The sequence below is a fragment of the Anoplophora glabripennis genome, unplaced genomic scaffold (genome assembly GCF_000390285.2).
Source record: "Anoplophora glabripennis isolate ALB-LARVAE unplaced genomic scaffold, Agla_2.0 scaffold846, whole genome shotgun sequence".
Classification (NCBI taxonomy): domain Eukaryota; kingdom Metazoa; phylum Arthropoda; class Insecta; order Coleoptera; family Cerambycidae; genus Anoplophora; species Anoplophora glabripennis.
The window spans coordinates 3,928-27,494 of NW_019416940.1; the positions used below are offsets into that span (position 1 = coordinate 3,928).

General features: G+C 32.8%; 1 protein-coding gene across 1 annotated transcript in view; it reads right to left on the bottom strand.

The window, feature by feature from the left end:
• Nucleotides 1–1,630: 1,630 nt before the first annotated feature.
• The window catches only part of LOC108913643 (gonadotropin-releasing hormone II receptor-like), a gene marked incomplete at its 3' end in the record, with an annotated part of 157,832 nt that continues 135,895 nt past the window's right edge, over nucleotides 1,631–23,567 (bottom strand). Inside the window, exons 2-3 of the mRNA XM_018719221.1 lie at nucleotides 6,394–6,534; nucleotides 1,631–1,936 (exon numbers count right to left, since the gene is read on the bottom strand). Of these exons, the coding sequence (XP_018574737.1) occupies nucleotides 1,631–1,936; nucleotides 6,394–6,411 (324 nt within the window). The remainder of the gene's footprint in view (nucleotides 1,937–6,393; nucleotides 6,535–23,567) is intronic.

Consider the following 23,567-nt stretch of genomic DNA (forward strand, 5'->3'; position numbering starts at 1 on the left):
TATATATATATATGTTGGTTTGGAAATTGTTATAGTTAAGTGTGATTTCAAAAATTAAAATCTTGAATAATAATGACATTTTCAGATATTGAGAAGTGTAATATGTTTATATTGTACTATCAAATCAATGCAATTGCAATTCTATTCATACACTTGCGGAATGTAGAAAACCTTCGCTAATAAACTCAGCTGTTGTTAATAAAATAGGTACCTACCTAATGTTAACAGAATTTTAAATTATGTAAATAAGAAAAATTAGCAAAACAGTGAGAGATTGAAGTGAACTACAATATAGAGAAGGATAGAGCAAGAAGGATATTACGAAAAAATGGTTTCAAATGTTATAAGGTGAAAACAGTGCACCTTTTGAGCTTGAGGGAAGAAGATAAACCGAGGAGATTAGGATTCTATAGATGGTGACAAAAAAGAAAGAGGGAAAATCCCTTTATATGCAGAAGAATTCTCTTGTCAGATGTGCCTAATTTTTGTAACAATGGATTTTTTAATAGGATCAATTACTTCAAATGGACTAATGGCAATTTACATTGGCACGGAAAAACTGCATTTCAACAGAGGTTTTGGTTAGGGTTAGAATTCTTGATGCCAAACTCATAGGACCTTACTTCTATGATGGTAAACTGATGGGTGCCAGGTATTGCAGATTCTTAGCTTTAAAAAAGTACATCATATTCATAAATTTTTTTGTAGTTGGCCTGTTTAAATTATAAAAATGTAATAAATATAAAAGATAGAGGCAACATGTAGTACATCGCATGAAAGAGGAAAAAATAAGCAATTCTTTGTATCCACAGCTTGCTTCGATGACAATTTTTTTTTGTCCGCGTAGGGGGCGCAACAAATTGCATCCGAAACAAAAATTTGTTTACACCAGGTGATAGATATCAATTTTGCCAAGAAATTTTATTAAAATAAGTTTTCTCTATCTCTTAAAATAAAAAAGTTAGACGGTCCTAAACTTTCGGTACTTTTCCAGTTTTTTCATGATTTCTCATAAAGTTGGCCATGGATCTCAAATTTGTTTTTACAAGCATCAAGGCCTCAAAAAATGCAACAAAAAACATATAAAGATTCTTGACGTAGATCGTGTATTACGCGAGATACATAGGAGTGGCCCTCTTATAGTAGACAGCCTGTATAGTGTCAAAAAAGATTTTTACAGTCCACAATAAACCATATAAGCGGTAAAAACATAACAGTTGTTCCGATACTTGCACTAGAGTAAATTTGCTCTTATTAATTTAAAATAAAATAAAGACGCAATTTTTGATCGGGAAATTAAATTTGATAGACAGATTGAAAAGAAAACAACTCCTGCTATGTTTTTTCGTTTCTTTCAATAACTTTGATTTAATTTATTCTGAATTAATGTTGGAAAAAGGAATGTTTTGACAAAATAATAAATGAATGAAGTAAATTGTAACGCTAAAATTTTCAAAGGCGCCGTAATATAATACACAAAATCCCTACGTTTTATGATGAATAAAAGCAATATCAATTTATCTGTCGATCAGTCAGTTATAAATATTTCACGTCTGTCTGTCAAAACCTTAAAGAAAACGATTTCCAACTTTTCTTTTAGCCGTGCAATCAAACCTGTCTAGGCACTCACCTCGAGGGGGATCATGATGAATGTCACGATGAGGTCGGCGATGGCCAGATGTCGTATCATTAGGCTGATTCTCGATTTCCGATGCCTGGACCGGAACAGGGAGATGAAGACGGTTAAATTGCCCACCGCTGCGACGACGAATAGAGCGCAATACACGACGGTCACGGAGAAGTTGGGTTTCAGGAGGGCCTCGGACGACACCTGGGTTAAATTGGACTCGGGGAGGACCTTTTCGGCACAGAATGGGCTGCAGTTCAAGGTCAGGTTGGCGGAGAGGCCTTCCTCGACGTCCCGGTCCATTTCTATCTGCAAATATATAGATGTCACTACCGGATATATCTCACTGACAATAGTTGACGGTATTATAACAAGAAATAAGCTTATTTTATTGATTTTTAGGGTGTTCCATTTAACAGGAATTCTTCTGTAAGTCTGCAGCCATAAAATTTGTAAAAAAATGGATGGTTGTAATAAAAGTTGTGAGATGCGAGCAATCATGTAGGCCATGTAAAGAAAATATTTTTATCTTTACAGGGTGTTCCATTTCGCGTGGGCGCTACATAACTTTGTTATTTTAATTGGAATCCACATGGTCCATCTGCCTTTACATGAGAGCGACAAAGTAAAGTAAAGAAATCCGTGCGATAGACAAGGATGGAAGTGGAAGTGACAAGGAATGGAGTGAAGACGTTTCATAATCTGAATAGTCACGGCCCGTTTCGGGTTAGAAGTGGCAGTGACTATAGTCTGTTTAGAAATGAAAGAGAGTAATAAAAGCTCATTATGTATGCAAATCGTAAATAAATGTAGTACTAGTGCTTATATTCAATATTTTTATATTATGTTTTATCTGTATAGAAGAGGTGTACTTTTAAAAAAACTTTGTGCGATCGGACTGTAGTAAATTGTAGCAGGTAGCTAAAATTTAATCCCCGACAATCCGTCTTTGTCTATGCCGCTTCAATTTCTCGGTCCATTTCTCTTATAAGTAAACAATATAAAAACAGCATTTCAAAACATGAGGCTACTTTAAGCATCATAACCGGGTTAAGAGGGTTTTTAGTAATTCAAATAAAATTATTCAATATTATTATCAAAATATTTATTTAAATTTAATGAATAGACTTTTATTCCACACAAAAATATATGTATTTTGAAAATTCAAATTATGGTGAGTAAATGTAGTGTTGTATAAATGTACAATAAAGAAAATAAAAAAGTAGGTATATTAAAATTCATCCTCTGAATATTCTGATGAATTATCTTCGTCTCCTAGATTGATAACGATAGGTTCCACAGTAACGTCAATTAAATTATCGAGTTCCCACATTTTCTCCTCTTCTTTTTGTACATGATGTATACATCTTTGCCAGTTATCTGCAGTTACTCGTTCCAAGGAATTTTTTAACAAAATTTTCACGTCACTTAATTTAAACGTCGTATTATTTCGCGCTACATCTCCTTTTACCTGCGCCCAGACTAATTCGATTGGGTTAAGTTCACAGTGATAAGGTGGTAACCGTAGTACCGTTATTTGGCGATTTGTTGCCATTTCATCGATAACATATTTTTTCTGATCTTTATTAAGATTGACAAGTGTCAAAAGTTCCTTTTTCACCATATTTGTTTCAAAAGAAATGTTTTTTCCGGATAACCATTGAATTATATCGGCTTTCCTCCAAGCAGTCGTAGGCGTCCGCTCGGTCTGCCGTGAATGGTAACTGGCATTATCCATGACAATTACAGACCCCGGAGGAATAAGATCCAACATCTGTGTAAAATACTCTTCGAAAACATCTGCGTTCATGTCTTCGTGATAGTCACCTGTATTTTTAGATTCAAATAAAAGTAAACCGCCATCTACAAAACCACTGGCACTACCTATATGTGTCACTATTAATCTTCGCCCTTTACCTGAAGGTGCCTTGAACCCTGTTGAAAGTCCATCCAAAAATGCTTGTCGAAAACTTTTTACATTTTTATCTTGCCATACTTTTGTTACAGTATATCCCTCGTTGACCCAAGTTTCGTCTAGATAATAAATATTCCTCCCTTCGTCACGGAATTTTCTAATTGATCTTAAGTAGGATCTTCGCCAACAAATAATTTCATCTTTATCGATAAGAACTGACTTCCTGTTCTGCTTTTCCCAGCAAAAATTCAACTCTCGTAAGACGGCCCATAATTTGCTTCTACTGATTTTTGGCAAATCGTTGTCCTCTGAAAGTTCACTTAAAATTTTGTTTAGCGTTGGTATTTCTTTTTTAAAATAAAATGAGTGTACTTTTCTGCGAATGACATTTTTGAAGAAATCATCTATAACGACTTTTGACCTCCCTGTAGATGATTTTGGGGGATTTACAGTATCTTGTTCATTTTTTGTTTCCTTTAAAAGTCTGTAGATAGTCGATTTTCCAATCCCTGTCATTTTTGTTAGCATTAGTGTTACCCGATAATTACCTGAAACGAAATATTACCACGCCCATGGCCGGTTCTTATCTCGGGGTTTTATTACTCTCTTTCATTTCCAAACAGAGTATATTCAGATTATGAAACGTCTTGTGTAACCATCATTGTCTATCGCACGGATTTCTATGACTTACTTTATCGGTCACATGTAACGGCCGATGTACCATGGGGACTTTCCGAATCTGTATATTATTGCATTTATGAATTCCTTGGTTAATATTAGGTAGAGTTTATTAAATGTACACTTACCGTTTTCAAGATAGTTTTTGAAAAAAAAATCACAATTTCAGCTCTCTAAATGAGGCTAGATAGCGTCTAAACCATAAGAGTTATAAACCTGCAGTTTCACAGTTCGTTTTGGCATAAATAATTAATTTATCTTGTTATCTGTGAACAAAACGTGTACGTTATTCAGATTCGGAAATACTGAGACCTACATTTAATAATCTTACGAGTTAAAAAACTTTTCTTTTTCAAATAGAATGACCCATATTAATTATCATGGGTGAATGCAAAATTGAATGCCCTTTCGACTGATATAAGATTGTCCATGCTTATCTTCAACAGTTTTCCAGAAAAATCAGGTTCTTTTCTAAAGTCCGAAAAAATAGCTATGTAACAGCGTCAAGAAGGCCCTGCAAAATCACTTTTTTCTCTCATTTTATGAGGCCTGGGACTGACAGTGTCAATATTTACTGACATGTTTAAAAAGTGGATCGCCAAACAAAAGTAAACCACTAACAACAACTAAAACAAAACGCAATACGAAACAAACTGAAACTCGGAACAGCAAGGAGAAGAATACTTAGACCGCTGATTTACATCAATTGCTCCATTTTGATTAATACACAAACGAATTCGGTTTTTAAAAGACTGTTCAACATTGGTCAACATGTCGGCGTATTTCTTTGAAATGCTACTGTAATGCGTTGCCACATATCTTCCGCGGTAGTTGGTGGTGTAACGTAAACTTTGCCTTTTATAAATCCCCATAAAAAAAAGTCGCAACTTGTCATATCTGAACATCTTATGGTTAACTCACTGGTCCCCTGCGCCCAATACATCTGTTCAGAAAAGTTTCGTATAAAAACTGACGAACCGCAGCGGTATTGTGAGGTGGAGCACCATCATGTTGCATCCACATTCTTCGAGGTGTAGCTAAAGGAATGTCGCCTGACAAATCTTCTAAGGTTCTTGTTAAAACGTTTAAGTAAACTGCTCCAGTTAGATACTGGTCAAAAAAGAATGGTCCAATGACATGGGTTTCCAAAATTGCTCCCCCACACCTTCAAAGAGGCTATAAGTTGTCCGGAATTGGTGAGGATTTACTGTGTCATAATAATGGCAAATATGTCTATTAACGAAACCATTTTTATGAAAAGCAGCCTCATCAGAGAACATGATCCGTTTAAAAAAATCATCAACTTGATTTAACATCTCAAGTGCCCACTGACAAAATCCCAGTCTCCGCTGAAAGTCTACTTTTAGTAACTCTTGGTGTAATTGGATGCGATAAGGATGTACTGTGCTGTGCTTTTATAAAATCCTATGTATCGACGTTACAATTGCAAGGCCTTCTTGACTGTTACATAGCTACTTTTTCCGGACTTTAGAAAAGAACCTGATTTTTCTGGAAAACTGTTAAGAGTTAAGTGTGGACAACCTTATATTAGTCGAAAGGGAATTTTGCATTCACCCATGACAATTAATATAGGTCATTCCATTTGAAGAAAAAAAAGTTTTTCAACTCGTGTAAGATTATTAAATGTAGGTCTCAGTATTTCCGAGTCTGAATAACGTACACGTTTTGCTCACAGATGACAAGATAGAGTGATTTATGCCAAAATGAACTGTGAAAAGCGCAGGTTTCTAACTCTTACGGTTTAGACTCTATCTAGCCTCATTTAAAGAGCTAAAATCATAATTTTTTTCAAAAACAACTGATTATTTCGAAAACGGTAAGTTCTAAACACCATGTACATTTAATAAACTCTACCTTCTCTCCTCTACCAGGAATTCAAAAACGCAATAATATACAGGGTGTTCCATTTAAAATAACAAAGTTATGTAGCGCCCACGCGAAATGTAAAGCTAAAAATATTTTCTTTACATGAGCCACATGATTCCAGACAACTTTTATTAAAACCATTTTTTAAATAAATTTTACAGAGTTGCAGAAGAATCCCTCTTAGGTGGAACACTCTGTATAATATTTACTAAAAGTAATCAAATCATCGTTTCTTAGATCCGATCGTTTCCTAGTTTGCATATAAGTAATCTATTTGGGAACCTACTGTATAGGGATCTCGCATCGGAGGCCTCTAGTTGAGCTGGCGGTTTATACGGCGAATTTGGATTTTCTGAAATGTAGACATTTTGTGGTCTCAAATATATCCATGGGCTTATCTTTTTCGTCCATTCAAAACAATCCTAATCTGAAAAAGATATCATATCGTTAGTGAAAGTATAAAAAGGAGCATAAAAATAAATGCGATCATATTATAAAAGGTATTACCTTGTTAAACATTTTGACCGCTTACGTTTTATAGAAAAAGTCACATAACTTTATAGGGTGGACCCTATCTTGCGATAATAAAAAGGGCGTTTTCTTATTTGAAACTAAACTGGAGTTTTTGTGCAATGTACTGATGATTTGGAATAGAAGACATAAAACACAACACCTCAAATGAAAGATGCTGAAGTTCAAAAAGTATATAACCATGCGGAACAAGTACTCAGAATGGGTGCTATATTTAATGTCAATATATACAGGGTGCCCCGGAAATGGTGGGCAATCTCTCGGATATGAATAGATAATGAGAAAATAATGTCACAAGTTCATATAAATTTTTTTCCTCCGGGCTCACCCTGTAGAGTTATTAGCTGTTGAAGTTGAGAATTAAAAATGGTTTTTTTGTTGTAACTTTTGTATTTTTCAATAAATTTTGAAAATTTTTTGGCTGGATCTATAATTTTTGAAGCTGCTTTGGATGATAATATGAAATCCTCGATAATAATTATGGGGGCCCGGGGGCAAAACACCCCCCACCAAAATTTCTAGAAAAAAAATTTTTGTTCCACTATACCCCAAATTTTCCATCATTTTATAAAAATGTATGGTATTTTACGTAAAAAACGGTATACTTGTTGAATATCCATAAAATATAATTTTGTATAATTTTTAACGGGTACTGACAGTTTCTAAAGTGTGATTTTATAACAGTGGTCTTAAAGGTAAATCACATGACTTACTTTTAACACTAGTGCTAAAAATAATTCACTTTTACTGACAGCATGCGTTAAAATTATACCTTAATGACGTTTGTAGAAAAACAAATTTAGAGACAACGGAACTGTTTAATTTGAGACATTTTATTTAACAGAAACACAGGTTTAATCGTAGTTGGCTTTTACATATCAGAATAAAGGACAAATAATTTGCCATAGCAGTGTTCCAAATTATGAGAATTTGGACTTAACTAAACTAACTAAACGAAAAGTGCATGACAATCAAAATTTTGTAACTAATATAATTTATAATAAATTCTCAATATTAGTTCCACCTTCTCTTATACAGACGTCATTACTCGAAAACAAATGACAGTTGAAAATCGCCTTTTATCCTAAAATATGTATTTTTTAAATTAAAAATCGACCTCTTCGAGGATTTTTCCCAAAAAAATTGTTTCGTTTTTACTGAATTTATTTCATACTTTAGGCGCGTACGGTATATTACAAATATTCTGCAGTTGACTTGTTGGGTTTGACCACTGGTTGAAAAAACTATAATTTTATTCATATTCGTATCTTAAAGTCCAGTTTTAATCAGAACACTATTTTAAAAATATATTTTTCTTTATTTCACTTCCATGTGTGTTATGGTGCCACTCTCTGAAGAAAGAAGAGTAGTATGTGTTAATGTTAGTGGAAATTTCAAAATTAATGTTATTCGTTAGATTTCATAGCCTGTTTCTTCTTCATGAAGTATAAAAATTTTAATTTCACGACTTACATGTAATCATTATTTCTACTCCCATGGTGACATAACCAATTGTTAATTTCGTCTTAAATGAAACTTTCTAGGAACTATTACAATACTGATTACCAAATTTAAATAAATTATCCCTTTAGGTTGTCGTTATACAGGGTGTCCCACTAAAGTAGGTGAGGTATGATATTAGAGAAAGTATAGGCCCTAGAACTTTGGGAACAAAATTTGATAAATAACTCAACCAAGAGAAATCGCTGAAAATAGTTTTCAAGTTCGTAGCTCAGCCGCTAGTAGGCGCAATCTACATACCAAAACATGGAATTGAATTTTTCTCAGAAATGATTCCTATTTAGGTACATTAATTAGTACAAATATGGATAGTCGGATTCATTGCGCATAAATTTTGTTATTGACGTTTTGTTCTATCTCTCTGCAGAAAGGGTGGGAGAAGCGTTATTTCAAAAGAATGCCATTCTATGGATTTATCTCAAAAATATTATGCAATGCTACAGTTTTCTTTGCATAAATGAATTCGGCACAAAAAATTGATTAATATAGTATAAGATTGAAATTTCTAACGAAAATGTTGTTTATTTATTGGCGCTATTTATCCAAGTTTAGGTTGTTTCACGTTTTCTTAAAAAAAGGTAATAGTAGGATAAAACTTTTTATATGTTAGTTTGAAGAGCATAAAAGTAGCTACATTTTGACGCCAAAAAGGGTTCTATATCTTTTTTTGTTATCAAGTTATTCGCAAATTAGTGAGCAAAAAATAAATAATGATAATGAATTGAGGAACATGACGCTAACGAAAAGACATTTAATTACCAAAACAAAAGCGTTTATAAAAGAACCTACCTAAACCCACGCAAATGAGTCAGTCAATAACAATCTTGAAAATAATAACAAAAACAATAACAAACAGATATTGATATTATGTAAAGAAAGAACAATTAAATTTTAACAAAAGTAATGTTTATAAATGTTCGAAATGCGTACCATTATACTTTTTAAATTTAACACCCTGTAACTAAATGGAAACTACGCTGCTTAAGACGTGTTCATAGGAACTTTTCTTATAATAAATTGGAAAATTTTCATTAGTTTTATTATCGAAACACACTTAAGAATCACCCTGCATATGATAAAAATAATACAACTCAACATCTGGTTTCTTCCAAATTAAGTGTGTGAATCGTCGTTTTTTTTTTTTGAAATCTTGCTAAGCGGTAATATTTGCCTAACCTCGTTTGTAACACAGTAGGGTTATATTGATTTTCCCGGAGACAAAGCCTGTTCAAATAACTCAAGAGATTTTCTTCTCAATTTAGTACAGAATGAGTAGCAAACTGACAACGTATAGACAATTTGAAACCAATAAAAACCACACGACGCTTCCGGCAAAGATTCAGCTATGCAAATGTCAGCACGTCCCAATAAAAACAAACTTGCCGTAGCGAATCTCATTCAAGGAATTTCTCATTCAGAATTTCGCTTGTTGGGATGCAGTTCTACAGGGTATGATTTACTTTTACACTAACGATATAAAAAATATTCGTTTTTGATACTCAGGCCCAAATTAATAAATCTCACTAAAGTTCCACTCACTCTTATCTCATACTAAACTCACCCTAATATTAAAAATTTATTTATAGTTAGTTTATAATCTTTTTTTATACTTAGATTAAATAAAAATATTAAGCATAGGGAACATTGGTCTGGTCCACATCCTAACCTATTCTCTGGGTGTCCAATTCTGATCACCAAAACGGGAAATTACACGACTAGGAAATGGCTCATGCAGTAATTGAATTGTTTCTCGGGCTGTATGGCATGTGGCACCGTCTTGTTGAAACCATATGTCGTCTACATTATTAGGTAGCACCATTAATGCCTGACCAGCCGTATTTTCGAAGAAGAATGGTCCGATGATGCATCCAACCCAAAATTCGCACCAAACAGTGACACATTATGGATGCATTTGTTTCTTAACAATCACTAATGGATTTTCTGAACCCCAAATGCGACAATCTTGTTGACTAATGACATCAAGGTGAAAATCTAGCCTCATCTCTGAATATGATTTTGTTGTTCCATAATATATTCAACGAACTCTCTTCGCTCCACATATATATGTATAATATTTCATGAGAATGCGCTGTAGAGAGCTCCTCAAAATGTTCCAGTTATTGACCACGTTGCCGCATTGATGTTTCTAGACTCTCAGCAACACTCTCACGAATTGTTTCGATGTTTTGTGTTAAAGGACTTGTTGAAGGACGACCAAAGAGTTTAAGGTCACTAATAATTGATCCAGTCTGCCTGGATTGTTCAATTTATCTCTTCCCAGCTGTAGTTAAATCACTATTCCGACCATATTTTGTACGTAAATTGCGAACTATATAATATGGCACCTGTCAAACTTTCATTATTTTTGAAATATTGCTCAACAGTGAAAACGCATTGTTCTTTCGTGTAATGATTCAATATTCCTGAACTGTCAGCTATCACGATTTCTTTTTTTTTCGTTAGTAACACTTTATCGCACAAAATTCGAATCTTGCGTGAATTTTGGGACACCCGATATATTCCACCAGGTGGGACATATCATTAATGATTTATAATAATAAGACGAAGTTATCTTCATAATTTCGACAGTTCAGTAAGTAGATGACAACAAATTGTAAATTTATATGTTTATAGACCTCTTATATCTATTATTTTCTACATACAATTTTGTAATTATTGGTTGTCAACAATAATTAAAATATATTACCATAGAAAATAGGTTTGAGTAAGCACACAAGTTTTAAGTGTTTACTTTTATAGTCGATACCCTACAACGGTTTAATTGTACCCTCACTTTTTCTTGTTCAACTTCTGAAATAAGAATCGATCGAATTCGAAAAAGACAAACGGTACTCATCCAATGGCCATTTTGTTATTTATCTTATATCGATAATGAATTGGGGGCCACAAACGATTGGAGCTCAAACTTTAATGGGATACATTCGATTCTAATAATAATAATAGTAATAACCTTTATTAATCCTTTAGACATACATGTATAGGACAAAAGTCAGTATTAACACAAATGTTACAAATATAATACAATCCACTATATAAATGTATCAGCAAAATACTCGTTTATAGTGTAATAGGCTTTCTTGAGCTTTCTTGATTTTTTTACATTAGTTTTAAAAACTATTTCTGTCATTAATTTATAGTGAGGTGCTAGATGATTGTAAAGCTTTATTCCCATGTACAATGGAGATTTCTCAAATTTGGTAGTTTTATGCCCTGGAATGCATAACAGTCTCCATGCTTAGTCATATAGTCATAGTAGGAACCACTTTTTGCCAAATTAATCACAAATTCTCTTTGTGGGAAAGGTTAAATATGTTTAGTTTAATCTCCTAACATAACTCTGTCTTCAGTTCTTTTTTGCTTTTATAGTTTTCGGCAATAAATATTCGTATTCATATTGACTCAGTTTTATGTTTAAAAATACTAAATAAATAGTTTTCAAATCCTAACTTTAACTACATTTCTCGAAGACGGAGCCGCCAAATAAAAAATTACTTGAAAGTCGCGTTGTTTTCATCCCAGTAATTTGTGGTTTATGGCTTGATCTATTAATTTCGTACACTCTGTATAAGAAATAGGACTAACAGCAATTTGTGTCATACATTTCAAAATATTTTTTGCTCGGAAATCGTTAATTTTACACAAAAATTACAAGAAATATTTTTTGTTTAGAATAAATCAGGCTATCTACAGTATGCCATCGTGAAACTTAACATTTCATGTACGGGGTGTCCAGAAAATAATAAAAATTGTCACCAGAGGAAACTACCTTTATTTTTAATATTTCTGAAAAGTGATATTTTGCAAAAGTCGTGCAAAAAAGTTATTTGACTTTTTAAATAAAACAGTTCGCACACAAAATTGGTTTAACTGTTTACAGAACATAATAAATTTGGAAAAAATTTATGTATAATAAACACTCCTCCGCCAACGTTCACACAAATTTGAAGGCGTGCAAGGAATTCATTCTAGCTGCGACTAGTCTCGTCTAAAGATATGAACTATACACAATCTGTTTGAATCGACCTCAGAAGTAAAAGTCCATTATTGTTAAGTCTGGATATCGCGGGGGCATTGATATGGAGCATGCCGGCCAATCCAGCGATTGGGAAATGTGTTCTGTAACCAGGTTGTAACAGTTACAGTAGAATGCGCCGGACAACCGTCATACCGAAAATAAAAACAATTTCGGTAGGCCAGTGGTAAATTGTTCAATTCATTAGTAAAAAACATTTGGAGCATATTCAGGTAGCTGTTTCCATTGCATGTATCTTTAAAGAAATCTGGTCTTATTATTCCATAAAAGGATACAGCACATCAAACATCTGCGTTTTTGAAATATTGCCGCTTAGATGGCATTCTAAAATCAGGATTCTCGGTACTCCAATATCGCAAATGTTGTGAAGCAACAATGCCATTTGTAGAAAAAGTGGATTCGCCCGAAAACATAATCTCTTGATGGATATTTTGTTCCATACCTCCGATCCACAGACAATAATCGAGACGTTTCGCTTCATCGTCTTCCTCTGAAGTGTGGTTGTGAATTGGTTTGTATGCTAGAATTTTATTTTGTATCAAAATTTTTTTGTATGTGTATGTTTTTCACAATTCCTAAGTATTCTGAGCCTTCTCAGTGACATGGTTGGATATTCATTCACTGACTGTAAAACTAGCAGAGTGGCGGCATCTCCATCATCATAGTCTTTCCTTTGCCTAGGTGTTTTCGCCAGTGACCCGGTTCTCAACTATTTTATGTAAAGACGACTGCGCCACATGCACACCTGGATATTTTTCATTGAAATCTTCAATTACTTGGCGATAACTGTTATCACCCTTACCGTAGCACTGTATTAGATATATTTTTTGCGGTAAAGTTAGCATTTATCCGATAATTAATTACTGTAGGGGTGTTCTGCTCATGTTTCAAAAAAACTTGTGTGCAAGTTCCTCATGGGAAAATAATGGGGGTAGTTCATATAAAGTTTTTTTTTCTTAGACGCCCTGTTTTCGATATACAGTGTGCTGAAGTTGTTACTTTCCAAATGGATTTCTTTAATTATCTTTAAATCGATTAAAGATAGAAATGTCAAAATTTGTACATGAGTAAACATCAACTGTGCGTTCAGAATAAAAAGGTCTATTGATATTATCCGGTCAGACACGATGCGGAAACGTTGCGTGTCCAGCAAGACAAACTTTCTTATATGCATTTCTTATACAAGCATTTATATTTAGCGAATCGGTTCCGTTCAGGCACGTTGCGCGTCATACACGTACCGTCCGTCATTGTTGAGAAGAATGTTTGTCTGCCACTATACGCGTCTGAACCTGTCTGAAACGACACGATCCGAATAATATATATTATCTTCAGATAGTATTTAGGGTAGCTTACGTTTAGTGTCAATTTGTATCAGCGTGATGGTTCATGAAAAATTAATTGAATGCGTTAAGCAATGCGATTTTCTGTATAATCAGGAAGACAAACGTTACAGCGATAATGAAAAAAAGGAAGCGGCCTGGAAAGAAATAGGGAAATTCCTAAACCGACCAGGTAAGTTTACGAATTGTTTAATTTTGTCTCACATTAATAATACAAAAATGATAATACAACCTTAAAAAATCTAGTATGATTGTTGAAAAATATGATAATTGTAATTCTAATTAATTAGTTTTGCCTCTACTCAATATTTCCGGATGCACTACTGAAAAGATTTGCAAATGTATCTCTTACATGAAAAGCTGTCAGATTGCTGCTGCCTCTTTGTAATGGAAGGTTCTGTAAATTATCCCTCAAAGGTTCATTATTAGAAGGCATCTCGAAGTGTCTAGTATTTATAATGTAATTATGTAAGATACAAGTAGTTAAAACGACTTTATCAACGTGATTTGGTTTCAGTTGAATTCTTCTATTAAACAGCCTGAATTTTTGTGAAAGGATTCCAAAACAGTTTTCCGATACCCTTCTTGCACGAGAGAGTCGATAGTTGAAGTGTTGCTTTTTAACGTCATCAAGTTGTGTTTTAGGATATAGTCTTAACAGATATGTTTTCAGAGGGAAGGCTTCATCCCCCACTACCACATGAGGCATAACTGTATCTGTATTTGGCAATATTTTCTCTCCCGGCACATTTAGTTTATCACGTGCCAAGCATTTTCCCAGCTTAGAATTAGCAAAAATGCCACCGTCACTATTTTTTCCATATGATCCTATATCTACAGCTATAAACCTATAGTTAGCGTCAACAAGAGCTAACAGAACAATAGAGAAAGTTTTTTTATAATTAAAATACAAAGAACCGCTGTTAAATGGAGCTGTAATAGTAACATGTTTCCCATCTAGTGCCCCAATGTAATTAGGAAAATTCCAAGTATTCCAAAAATCGTTAGATATTTCAAGCCATTTTTCTGTAGTTGGTACTGCCATGAATTCTGAGAGCAGATGCTTTATTATTGCGTTGCAAACCTCAATAACTATTTTTGAAACCATACACTGCCCTAGCCGGTAACTGAATGCTATTGTTCTATAGGAGTCACCAGTGGATAAAAACCTGAAAAAAAAAGAGTTATTATTTTTTATGTTCTATTAATTCTCGCACTTATTTTCCTTTCCACCTTTATTACAGATGTAATTTGTATTTTAGGACTTGACTGCAAGAAACACTGGAACAATCTGCGAGATTCGTTTCGAAGAGCAATAAAGAAACGAAAAGATACACGAAGTGGTCAGGCAGTTATTAAAATAAAAAATGGAAATTTGAGGATGAGATGTCTTTTTTGCTTCCATACATAAAAGAACGAGGGGACAACATAACTTCAGTTAATGTGGACTTAGACAAAGATTCTGATAGTGATGATGAAGAAGCACCAAATTCTTTACTTTCGTACGACGTAAATAATTGTGAATCTCCTACTCCGCAAAAACCTGATGAAGAACAATCATCATCAGTGCGAAAACAGACATCCGTATCTTCAAAACGAACTGGCTATTTTAAGAGAAAAATAAATCAGTCAGAAACAGCTTCGAGCACATTAATGAAGTATATTTTACAGAATAAAAAAGAAAACGTAGACCCTGAAGCAAAAATAACAAATGACATTGATTTATTCTTCAAAAGTACATCAGCTACTGTCAAAAAACTGTCCCCGTATAATCAAGCTTTAGCAAAGGCACGAGTATTTTCAATAGTAACACAATTAGAAATGGAGGAATTGTCGTGCAGAGGTTTACAACCGATTTCTTCAGCTTCTCACCCAGTTTCCACACTTTCTTCATATTCTGATGATGGTATCATGCAGTCACCACCTTCTCAATTACAGCATATTAATACAAATAATTTTAATACCAGGCATAATGACACCATACCTAATGAAACAAATAATTATAATACCAGGCAATTTTATGGAGACTTTTCTTCTCAGTTAAATAATGATATACCATGAACAGTTAAATATAATATGTAAAATTTGCAAAATAAAAGTTTGTACTTACCTCAAAGATACTGCTAGTTTTTCTTTCGGCTCTATAGCTTTCTTGAATTTAGTGTCTTGTTTTTTGAGAGACTTTTCTATTTTCCCAACAAAACGTGAAAGTCATATTGAGGCATTCGAAAATATTGGTAAAATTTTTGCTCATCGTCCATCAGTTCTTTAAATATTGTCCAAAATTCTCCATGAATCTTTCTTTTTTTTTAACATTTTATGAACACCGAAACGACGCCGACGATGCTGACGACGACTTTGCTCATTATCTTCGTCTAACAATATGGCAATCATACATAGTTCTTCTAGCGAGAAAGAACCGAGTTTACCAATATGAAATGCAGCAATACTCATTATTTATTCTTTAACGAAAAATCACTGTGTTGTTGCAACCTATATGTCTGAAGACGAGTGATATAGTACGGACAGTATAAACATCTCCCGTCTTTGTCGGAACGTTAACGCTACGTTTCCGCGCCCTGTCTGAGCTGATAAATATAAATAGACCTAATGTGTAAACGGTCTCTTTCTGAAAAGCAGTGTCGACGATACAGGTAATTGGAGGGGTTATGTTATATTAAAAATATGTAAAATTCTTTTTTTTTCAGTTTTCAGTTTGTTGTAAACTAACATTTAAAAAAGTAAATCAAAATAAATAGATTATGGTAATTAACTATCTATTATTAACTAATTTTAGATTTTATAAACTACTACATTACCATTACTAAAATAAACAATTGTTGAATGGACTGAATTGTTGATGGACATGACTGCTTAAAAAAAGTGATAAAAACAGAAAAATATTAGGACACAAACTCAGAGACATACAGAACAAAACAGCTGCACAATTAAATAAATGCGCAAACTCGAAATACTGAAATTGTCCCCCATTTCCTTCTAAGCAACTTCATTTTTCTCGAAAATGGTACATGCTACCGAATTTCGAGAAGTATACCTTTTTTTTGGTAATGTGTGCTTTTAAGTTTACAGAACCGTTTAGAAATGTTATAAATTTTGAATTTTAAGTAAGAAAAAATGTTACGTATGAAACAAGTTTTAGGGGGTGCTTGTTCTACCTCTTACAAACATAGTTTGAGGAAAATCTATAAATTGTTTACTGAGTGCCTTCTAGATAGCACAAAACGTGTACTTAATCTCATTTCTTTTTTGGTATTTCAGAAAAAAATTAAAAACTACTTTTTGGCACCCTCTTTAATTCATTCAATTCATTTAATCTTCACAGGGAATGTTTAAGTGAGATTTTTTTATATGAAAGACACACCTTATATTTCGACAGGGTATCACCCGTTGAATTTTTTTCACTGATTTATTTACACCCTGTATATCACATCTGTAGCTAACAAGAGCCAATAAATAAGAAATTTGAATATTGTATTGTACACCTTCCTTTTTTAAGTAAATTTATTGTAGTTTGTTCTGCTCAAAATTATTCATAATCAGGATGATATCGCGCACAATACAAGGCACACCATTCTGCATTAAATTTAACAACCAATATTTTCTAGGAGTAGAGCTCCCAATATTCAGTTGGTAATTTCTTTGTCGAGGTCACCAATATAGTGAGGCTTAGTCCTTAACAATGTATTTACAGATGCATAAAAACAAATATGTGCCTAAATAATGCAGTTATTAGGCCAAGCAAATAAAATTTTTACTCGAAAAAATTCCTATCCGCGAGGTTATTGTAAAATTGTCTAAATGAATATAATACAAGACATCTCTCATCTCGTGGCATTTGTAAAAAAAAATAACTTTTTAAATGAACGATAGCTTCATTTATTTATTTAATAATAGTAAAATAAGTGACATTTTTATAAATAAAAAAAAAATTAAGTATAAAAATGCATTTTTTCTGGGGTTCAGGGCTATTCTACGAATTCGTAAATATGCCCATAGTTATTTTTTCGTCGAGCTACCTCATTTAAAAAAAAATGCAAAATTTTACAGCGCGCATCAATTTGAACTTTTCTCGCGCGAGTGACTCGCTTGGACGAGCTTCCCCCAACACCACGCCGGACCTTATCTTTAAAGGGCTCGTGAGTCGTTAATTTTCCACATTTTTCAAAGCAATTCACGGGAAATCGTAGTTTACATCGTAAACTTTATTTTGCGAAAAATTCAAGTCTTAATGTTTATAAACAATTGTGCTACGATTTTAAAAAGAAAATTCTTATCTTGGCTTCTGTTAGTCGTAGAGGGTGCTTTTTTAAATTTTTATTTTTTTGCCAGCTATCCATTGCATCTATTTTCGGTGAGGTAGCATAAATAGCAACAATTTTATTCAAATTGTTTATAAGCGAAAAACGCACGGTTTTTTAATGCACAATTTGTGAATGTTAATGTCAAAAAACGGCGATATTTTTTAATAGGTCGCTTAATTACGTCTTTAAGATTAAAATGACGGTTTCAGAATAATGTTTGGTTGAAAATTAACGCCTGTGCTTAAAGTTCATAACTTTTGGAGCCTCCGTTATAAACAAATTAAACTGTGCGAAAACTGTTGCACCTACAGCGCCCACGTTTGGCACATTTTTAAAGTATGACAAAACCCTCAACTTGTCGCAGGTTTTATAAAATTTTAACAATAAATGCGATAGTTATAAACAAATTAAAAAATGGGCACTTTTCTTGTGTTTTTTGCAATAACTTTTTTGCTTATTAACCGATTTCAATTTAACAAGTCCCATTTTGTAGATAATTTTATTCCCTACAAGCTGTCTGTGTCTTTTCGCTAAAATTGATGGTTTTCCCTGCAAAGTGAAAAAACTGTTTTCCTCACTTATTTGTTTAAATAGAAAAGTTAGCTAATAAAATTTTTTGACTCACGAGATGAGAGATGTCTTGTATTATGTTCCTTTAGACAATATTACAATAATATCGCGGATAGGAATTTTTTCGAGTTTTTCTTTAATTTTCCTGGTCTATATTTATATATAAAATATTTACATTTCCCCCTCTCCATGTAACATAATACAACTATTGTATAAAATGGGTGATTAGTAAAACACAAATCAGTAACCATAGAACTTGATAGCAATATACATAATTCTACGTGGGAACTTTGTGAATACACATGTACACCACAGGTAATCCAAATCGGTTTATTTATCTTATCGTATACCCAGTACAGCGCATAAGGGTCCACGGAGGCTTAGAAAATCCGGCAATTAACCAAGTGAACGCACTGAGTACATTCCATTAGCCAAATTGAACCGCGAGGATAGAACGTCAATAACTATTCACAATTTTCTTGCTCCTCAAAAATGAGCGTAACGCTTTTCCGTTGAGGGTAAAAACGGCTTTTAAGGATAAGGCAAAGAACTAATCAAGGGAAGCCATTGAATATGTGTACACAAAAGCGTAAAATGGTAAACAAAGTAACAGCGAATTTAAGTGAAAGGAATATTTGTATACGACGGTAGCACCTGTTGCTCCAAGCTTTATTTTTGCATAAAATTGATTTCCCGATAATAGATGATAATGTATTTGGTATTTTACCTCGTATTATAATTTAATCGATATTTCAGTGAAATACGCTCATTTAAAGGGAAATTATTGACTTTATTTAAGCAATTTCATGATAAAAAAATAATAACTGCTACTACTATGGCTCTTTAGCAGATGCAGTTTGTCAATAACTATTAAACTTTACTTAGTAAAAGTAAATAACTTTTTTGTAATGCTATTTTATTTATAAGAAAAAGGAAATAGTCTCTATTTGTTTTAGGCTGTACATAAATAAAAAAAATAGTATAAACTGTTATGGGTTCACATCATGTTCTTTTTGTTTTCATATTAAAAATTTGCAATTTGTTCATTAATAAGAGAAGTCTGATAGTTAATAAAGTTAACAGCATTTCAACGAAAAAACAACAGTATGTTTCGTTAGTATCTACTAAATAAATTAAAAAATAAGTTTAACAAGGTCATTTTATTTTCGTATTCTTCTCAGCAAAGCCTTTCATAAAAAATAACTGGTCCGCCATCTTTGCGAGTCCGCTATATTGGATTTAGAATGACGTCACTTAACCATGCATTGTCATCCAAAATAAACGTGTATGCAAAATTTCAGCTCAGTCGGTTTTGTACAGTTCATCTCTGATAGTATGGATAAAAATATTCAGGTGGATGCTGTATACACGGACTTTTCGAAAGCTTTCGAAAGGTTCACCATGATACTCTTTTTAATACGCTTCGATGTGTTGGTGTGTTTCGCAACCTTCTGGCATGGATTAAATCGTATTTAACCAATCGTTCCCAGTACGTTGTGATTATGAATTGTAGCTCTGATATTAGTAAAGTTACGTCGGGTGTTCCTCAATGTAGTCATATAGGTCCTTTACTGTTTTCTATATATATAAATAATATATCTAACTGCTTTAAGCTTTGTCATTTCTCGATGTATGCTGATGACCTAAAGATGTTCAAACAAATTTCAAGTGATATTGATGTTGTTGAATTTCAGGAAGATATTCATAGATTGTATAATTTTTGTAAGTCTAATTACTTATTTATTAATGATAAGAAATGCAGTTATATCTATTTCACTAGAAATAAACATACGTTTCAGAGTTACTTTATTATTGGTTCTAATATTGTTGAAAAAGCTTATAGTAATTAGGATCTCGGAGTCATCTTGGATAATAAGTTGGTATTTGATGCTCATATAGATTACGTAGTCAGACATGCTTTTCGAATGTTGGGTTTCATTTTGAGACTTACCAAGGATTTTAAAAATATTAAAAGTATGTTTTGTCTTTATTTTTCTTTGGTTAGTTCTCAATTAGAATATAATACGGTAATTTGGCCTTCTTTATATTTTAAATATATAAACAGAATTGAGCTTGTTCAAATCAGATTTATTAATAATGTTAATTATAGATTTAATCGCGAATTTTTACCCGTTCCATATAAGAAACTCTCTTAATGTACATAAATTGCTTAGTTTAGAAGAGCGTAGACAATTTTTTTGATTGTGTGTTGTTATATAAAATTGTTCATGGTTACTTTGATACTGATATTTTGTCTCTGATAAATTTTTTAGCCCCGGCGTATGCTAACCGTCAGTTCTCGGTTTTCTATGTTCAACTCTCGCATAGTAATTATAATTTAAATTCACCGTTTCATAGAATTCCAAGATATTTTAATAGCAATCTATGTCAACTAGTTGATATCTTTAATATTTCTTTGAACAGATATAAAACCTCTGTGAGGAAGTGTATAATTTCTTGTAGGTAAAAATTTTTTGGCCTTTTTTTGTATTCTCACATTAGTTAGATTATGTTTATATTGTACTTAATCACCTTGTTTTTTGTTATTTGTTTAGAGTTACCCTGTTATTGGGATTTTTAATCCTGTTGGGTTTCCTATTTCTTATATAAATAAATAAATAAATAAAGGTTTTGAGGGTACTTTTTTTGTCTGGCTGGTTTTTGGAGCTCTCAGATGTAGAGAGGTACGTTCCATGTCCTTTTTAGCTTTTACTCTTTCTTCCAAANTAAATAAATAAATAAATAAATAAATAAATAACTGTTTTAAAATTCAGGTGCAAGATTTGACCCATACTAACAAGGCAAGTTAAATAAAAGCTTGTAAATAACAGTTTTATTTAATTACATGTAACTCCTTCAACCACACAACTGTGGTTTAGTGATTTTCAGTTGAGAGTACCAACAATTAATGTAAGAATTCATTCTAAGAAAAATCTTGTATTCTTTTGTTCTAACATGACAAAGAGCAACTTATTAAAAACAGTTATTAGATTAACTTAATGTCCATTATAGTAGTTATTAATGAATGTATGCAAAACTACTCTGTTTTGGTATGAATAATATACTCGTAATGTTAATAACACAAAACATTAAATTATTAAGTACTGAATTTTTTCATTGATATCTAAGATATTCAGCATACTCGAGTAGAAAATCCAGAAAATAATTCAAAAATATTAAAGAACAGCAACGACTTGTCTACCTCTAGCGGTTGTAGTATCGAGTGATTGCATAATTAGTTGTCAACTCTGTTGCGCTAGATATATACAATTCTCGATTCAAAGGCAAGTCATGTCCTTTTTCTAAACAAGCGAAAGTCTCCTCGAAAGCATCTTGTTGAAACGAATTAAGAAGTTGAGGATAAAACTTTTGCCTCTTATTTTAGTTCATCGTAGATATTATTTCATAGTACTAAACTTTGTTTCGACAAATAAAAAGGAAGTTTGTATTATGTGGACAATATTCATCTTACTTTCCTAATTTGTTTCGAAATGTATATTTTCCTGAAAGCGGTATTATTACCACATAAAGACGAAAGTATTATAATACATGAATATATGAAAAAAGACTTAGTCGATACAGGGTGTTAATGATACTTGCCAAACATTGCTCAAATGGACACAAAAAATTTTGATGTTATAGAAATTAGATAAGTGCACTTAATTTCTAGGAAAATAGGTATTTTTCATTCTATTCGAAAAAGGAGTCAGTTTTTAACTATTATTATAACTATTTTATAATTAAAATAATCGTACTGTAACAAAAACCGGGACGCGTGGTAATTTATTTGTTAGTTCCCGGAACGGATGGGCCAACTCAGACAGTTAAATATTTCAGTCAACACTAATTATCGAAAAGTTAAGAGCTCTCAAGTAGGTTTAGCGTCAAGTAGGTTTAGCGTCAAGGCCGTCCTTTGGAGAAATTTAGATTAAATAAGATTGACTAATCCGTTCCGTATTGCTACACGGAGTCACTAGAGGAATGCTCGAGTTATTTGTAAGTTTAGTTTCAAAATTATTTAGATAAATGCAAAAACCAGTCAATTAGAGAACTATTAACATGGCATAGTTATGCCAAAGCGTCCCGATATTCAGGGTTCCCGCCATTAAGATAATAACAGAAATGTCTGGACCCAAGAAATGGGCGTGTCGAAGCGAGGTGTCGAATTCAGGAGAAATCTCTTAAAAAGGCAGATTTTCCTTGGGTTCCACATTGACCAGTCTACTTAGTTTTAGAGTCTGGTTAATTTTGCTATGGTTCGCGCATTCCCTGAATCTCGGTATGCTGTTGCGTGTAAATAAATCAATTAATAATGTTGTTCGAGCCCGTTGTGTCGTTATTTTATTGGTTTGTTTTGTTTTTATTGTTATTAAAACCCTTCCTGGAAAGTTTTGGTGTTTTCTTGTTCTTCCAACTTAAGTGCCACTGTACCTACCTACATTTCTAAGTTACCACGTATTGATTAAAGTGTAATGATAATTATAAACTCCCTTTCGAGAATTAAATAGTAAACTCTTTTGAAATCCAGACTCGTTATGATACTGGTCATAACGGTAGATAGATAATTAAAGAAATAACCTCTCAGGTTACAATACGATATCCGAATAAATTCCTGATAGGAAAAAGAATATAGAAATTTTAGTTAGAAATAAAATTTTAAGTGTATCTAAAATTATATTTCTAATAAAAAAAATCTCTATACTTTTTTGTGAGAACTAAAAATTTGAAGTTATTTTCGATTTATTCAACTATATCACATTGTGGCAGGTCTAAAGAGGACCTCACTGTGAACAATACCTATTATTTGAAGTTACTTTCTACTCTCTATAAAAGCAAATGAAAAGGGTCAATGTTATGTTAACATATACATTACAGATATTGCTTTTATATCAACAAAGGCAATATGATTTTGCTGCATAGTAGGGTATACTGAACCTTGATCGGAAACATTGTATGTTCCAAAGGTCAAAGAAGATTCAACGCTTGATTAAATTCGCTTTGTTTAACACAAATTAATATCACATTAAAATTATACGCGAGGCAATATGGAGTATCGAATTAATTAGATAATCCATCAATTTTTAATGGAGATCTTTTGCGAAAGGTTTGCTTTGTTTAA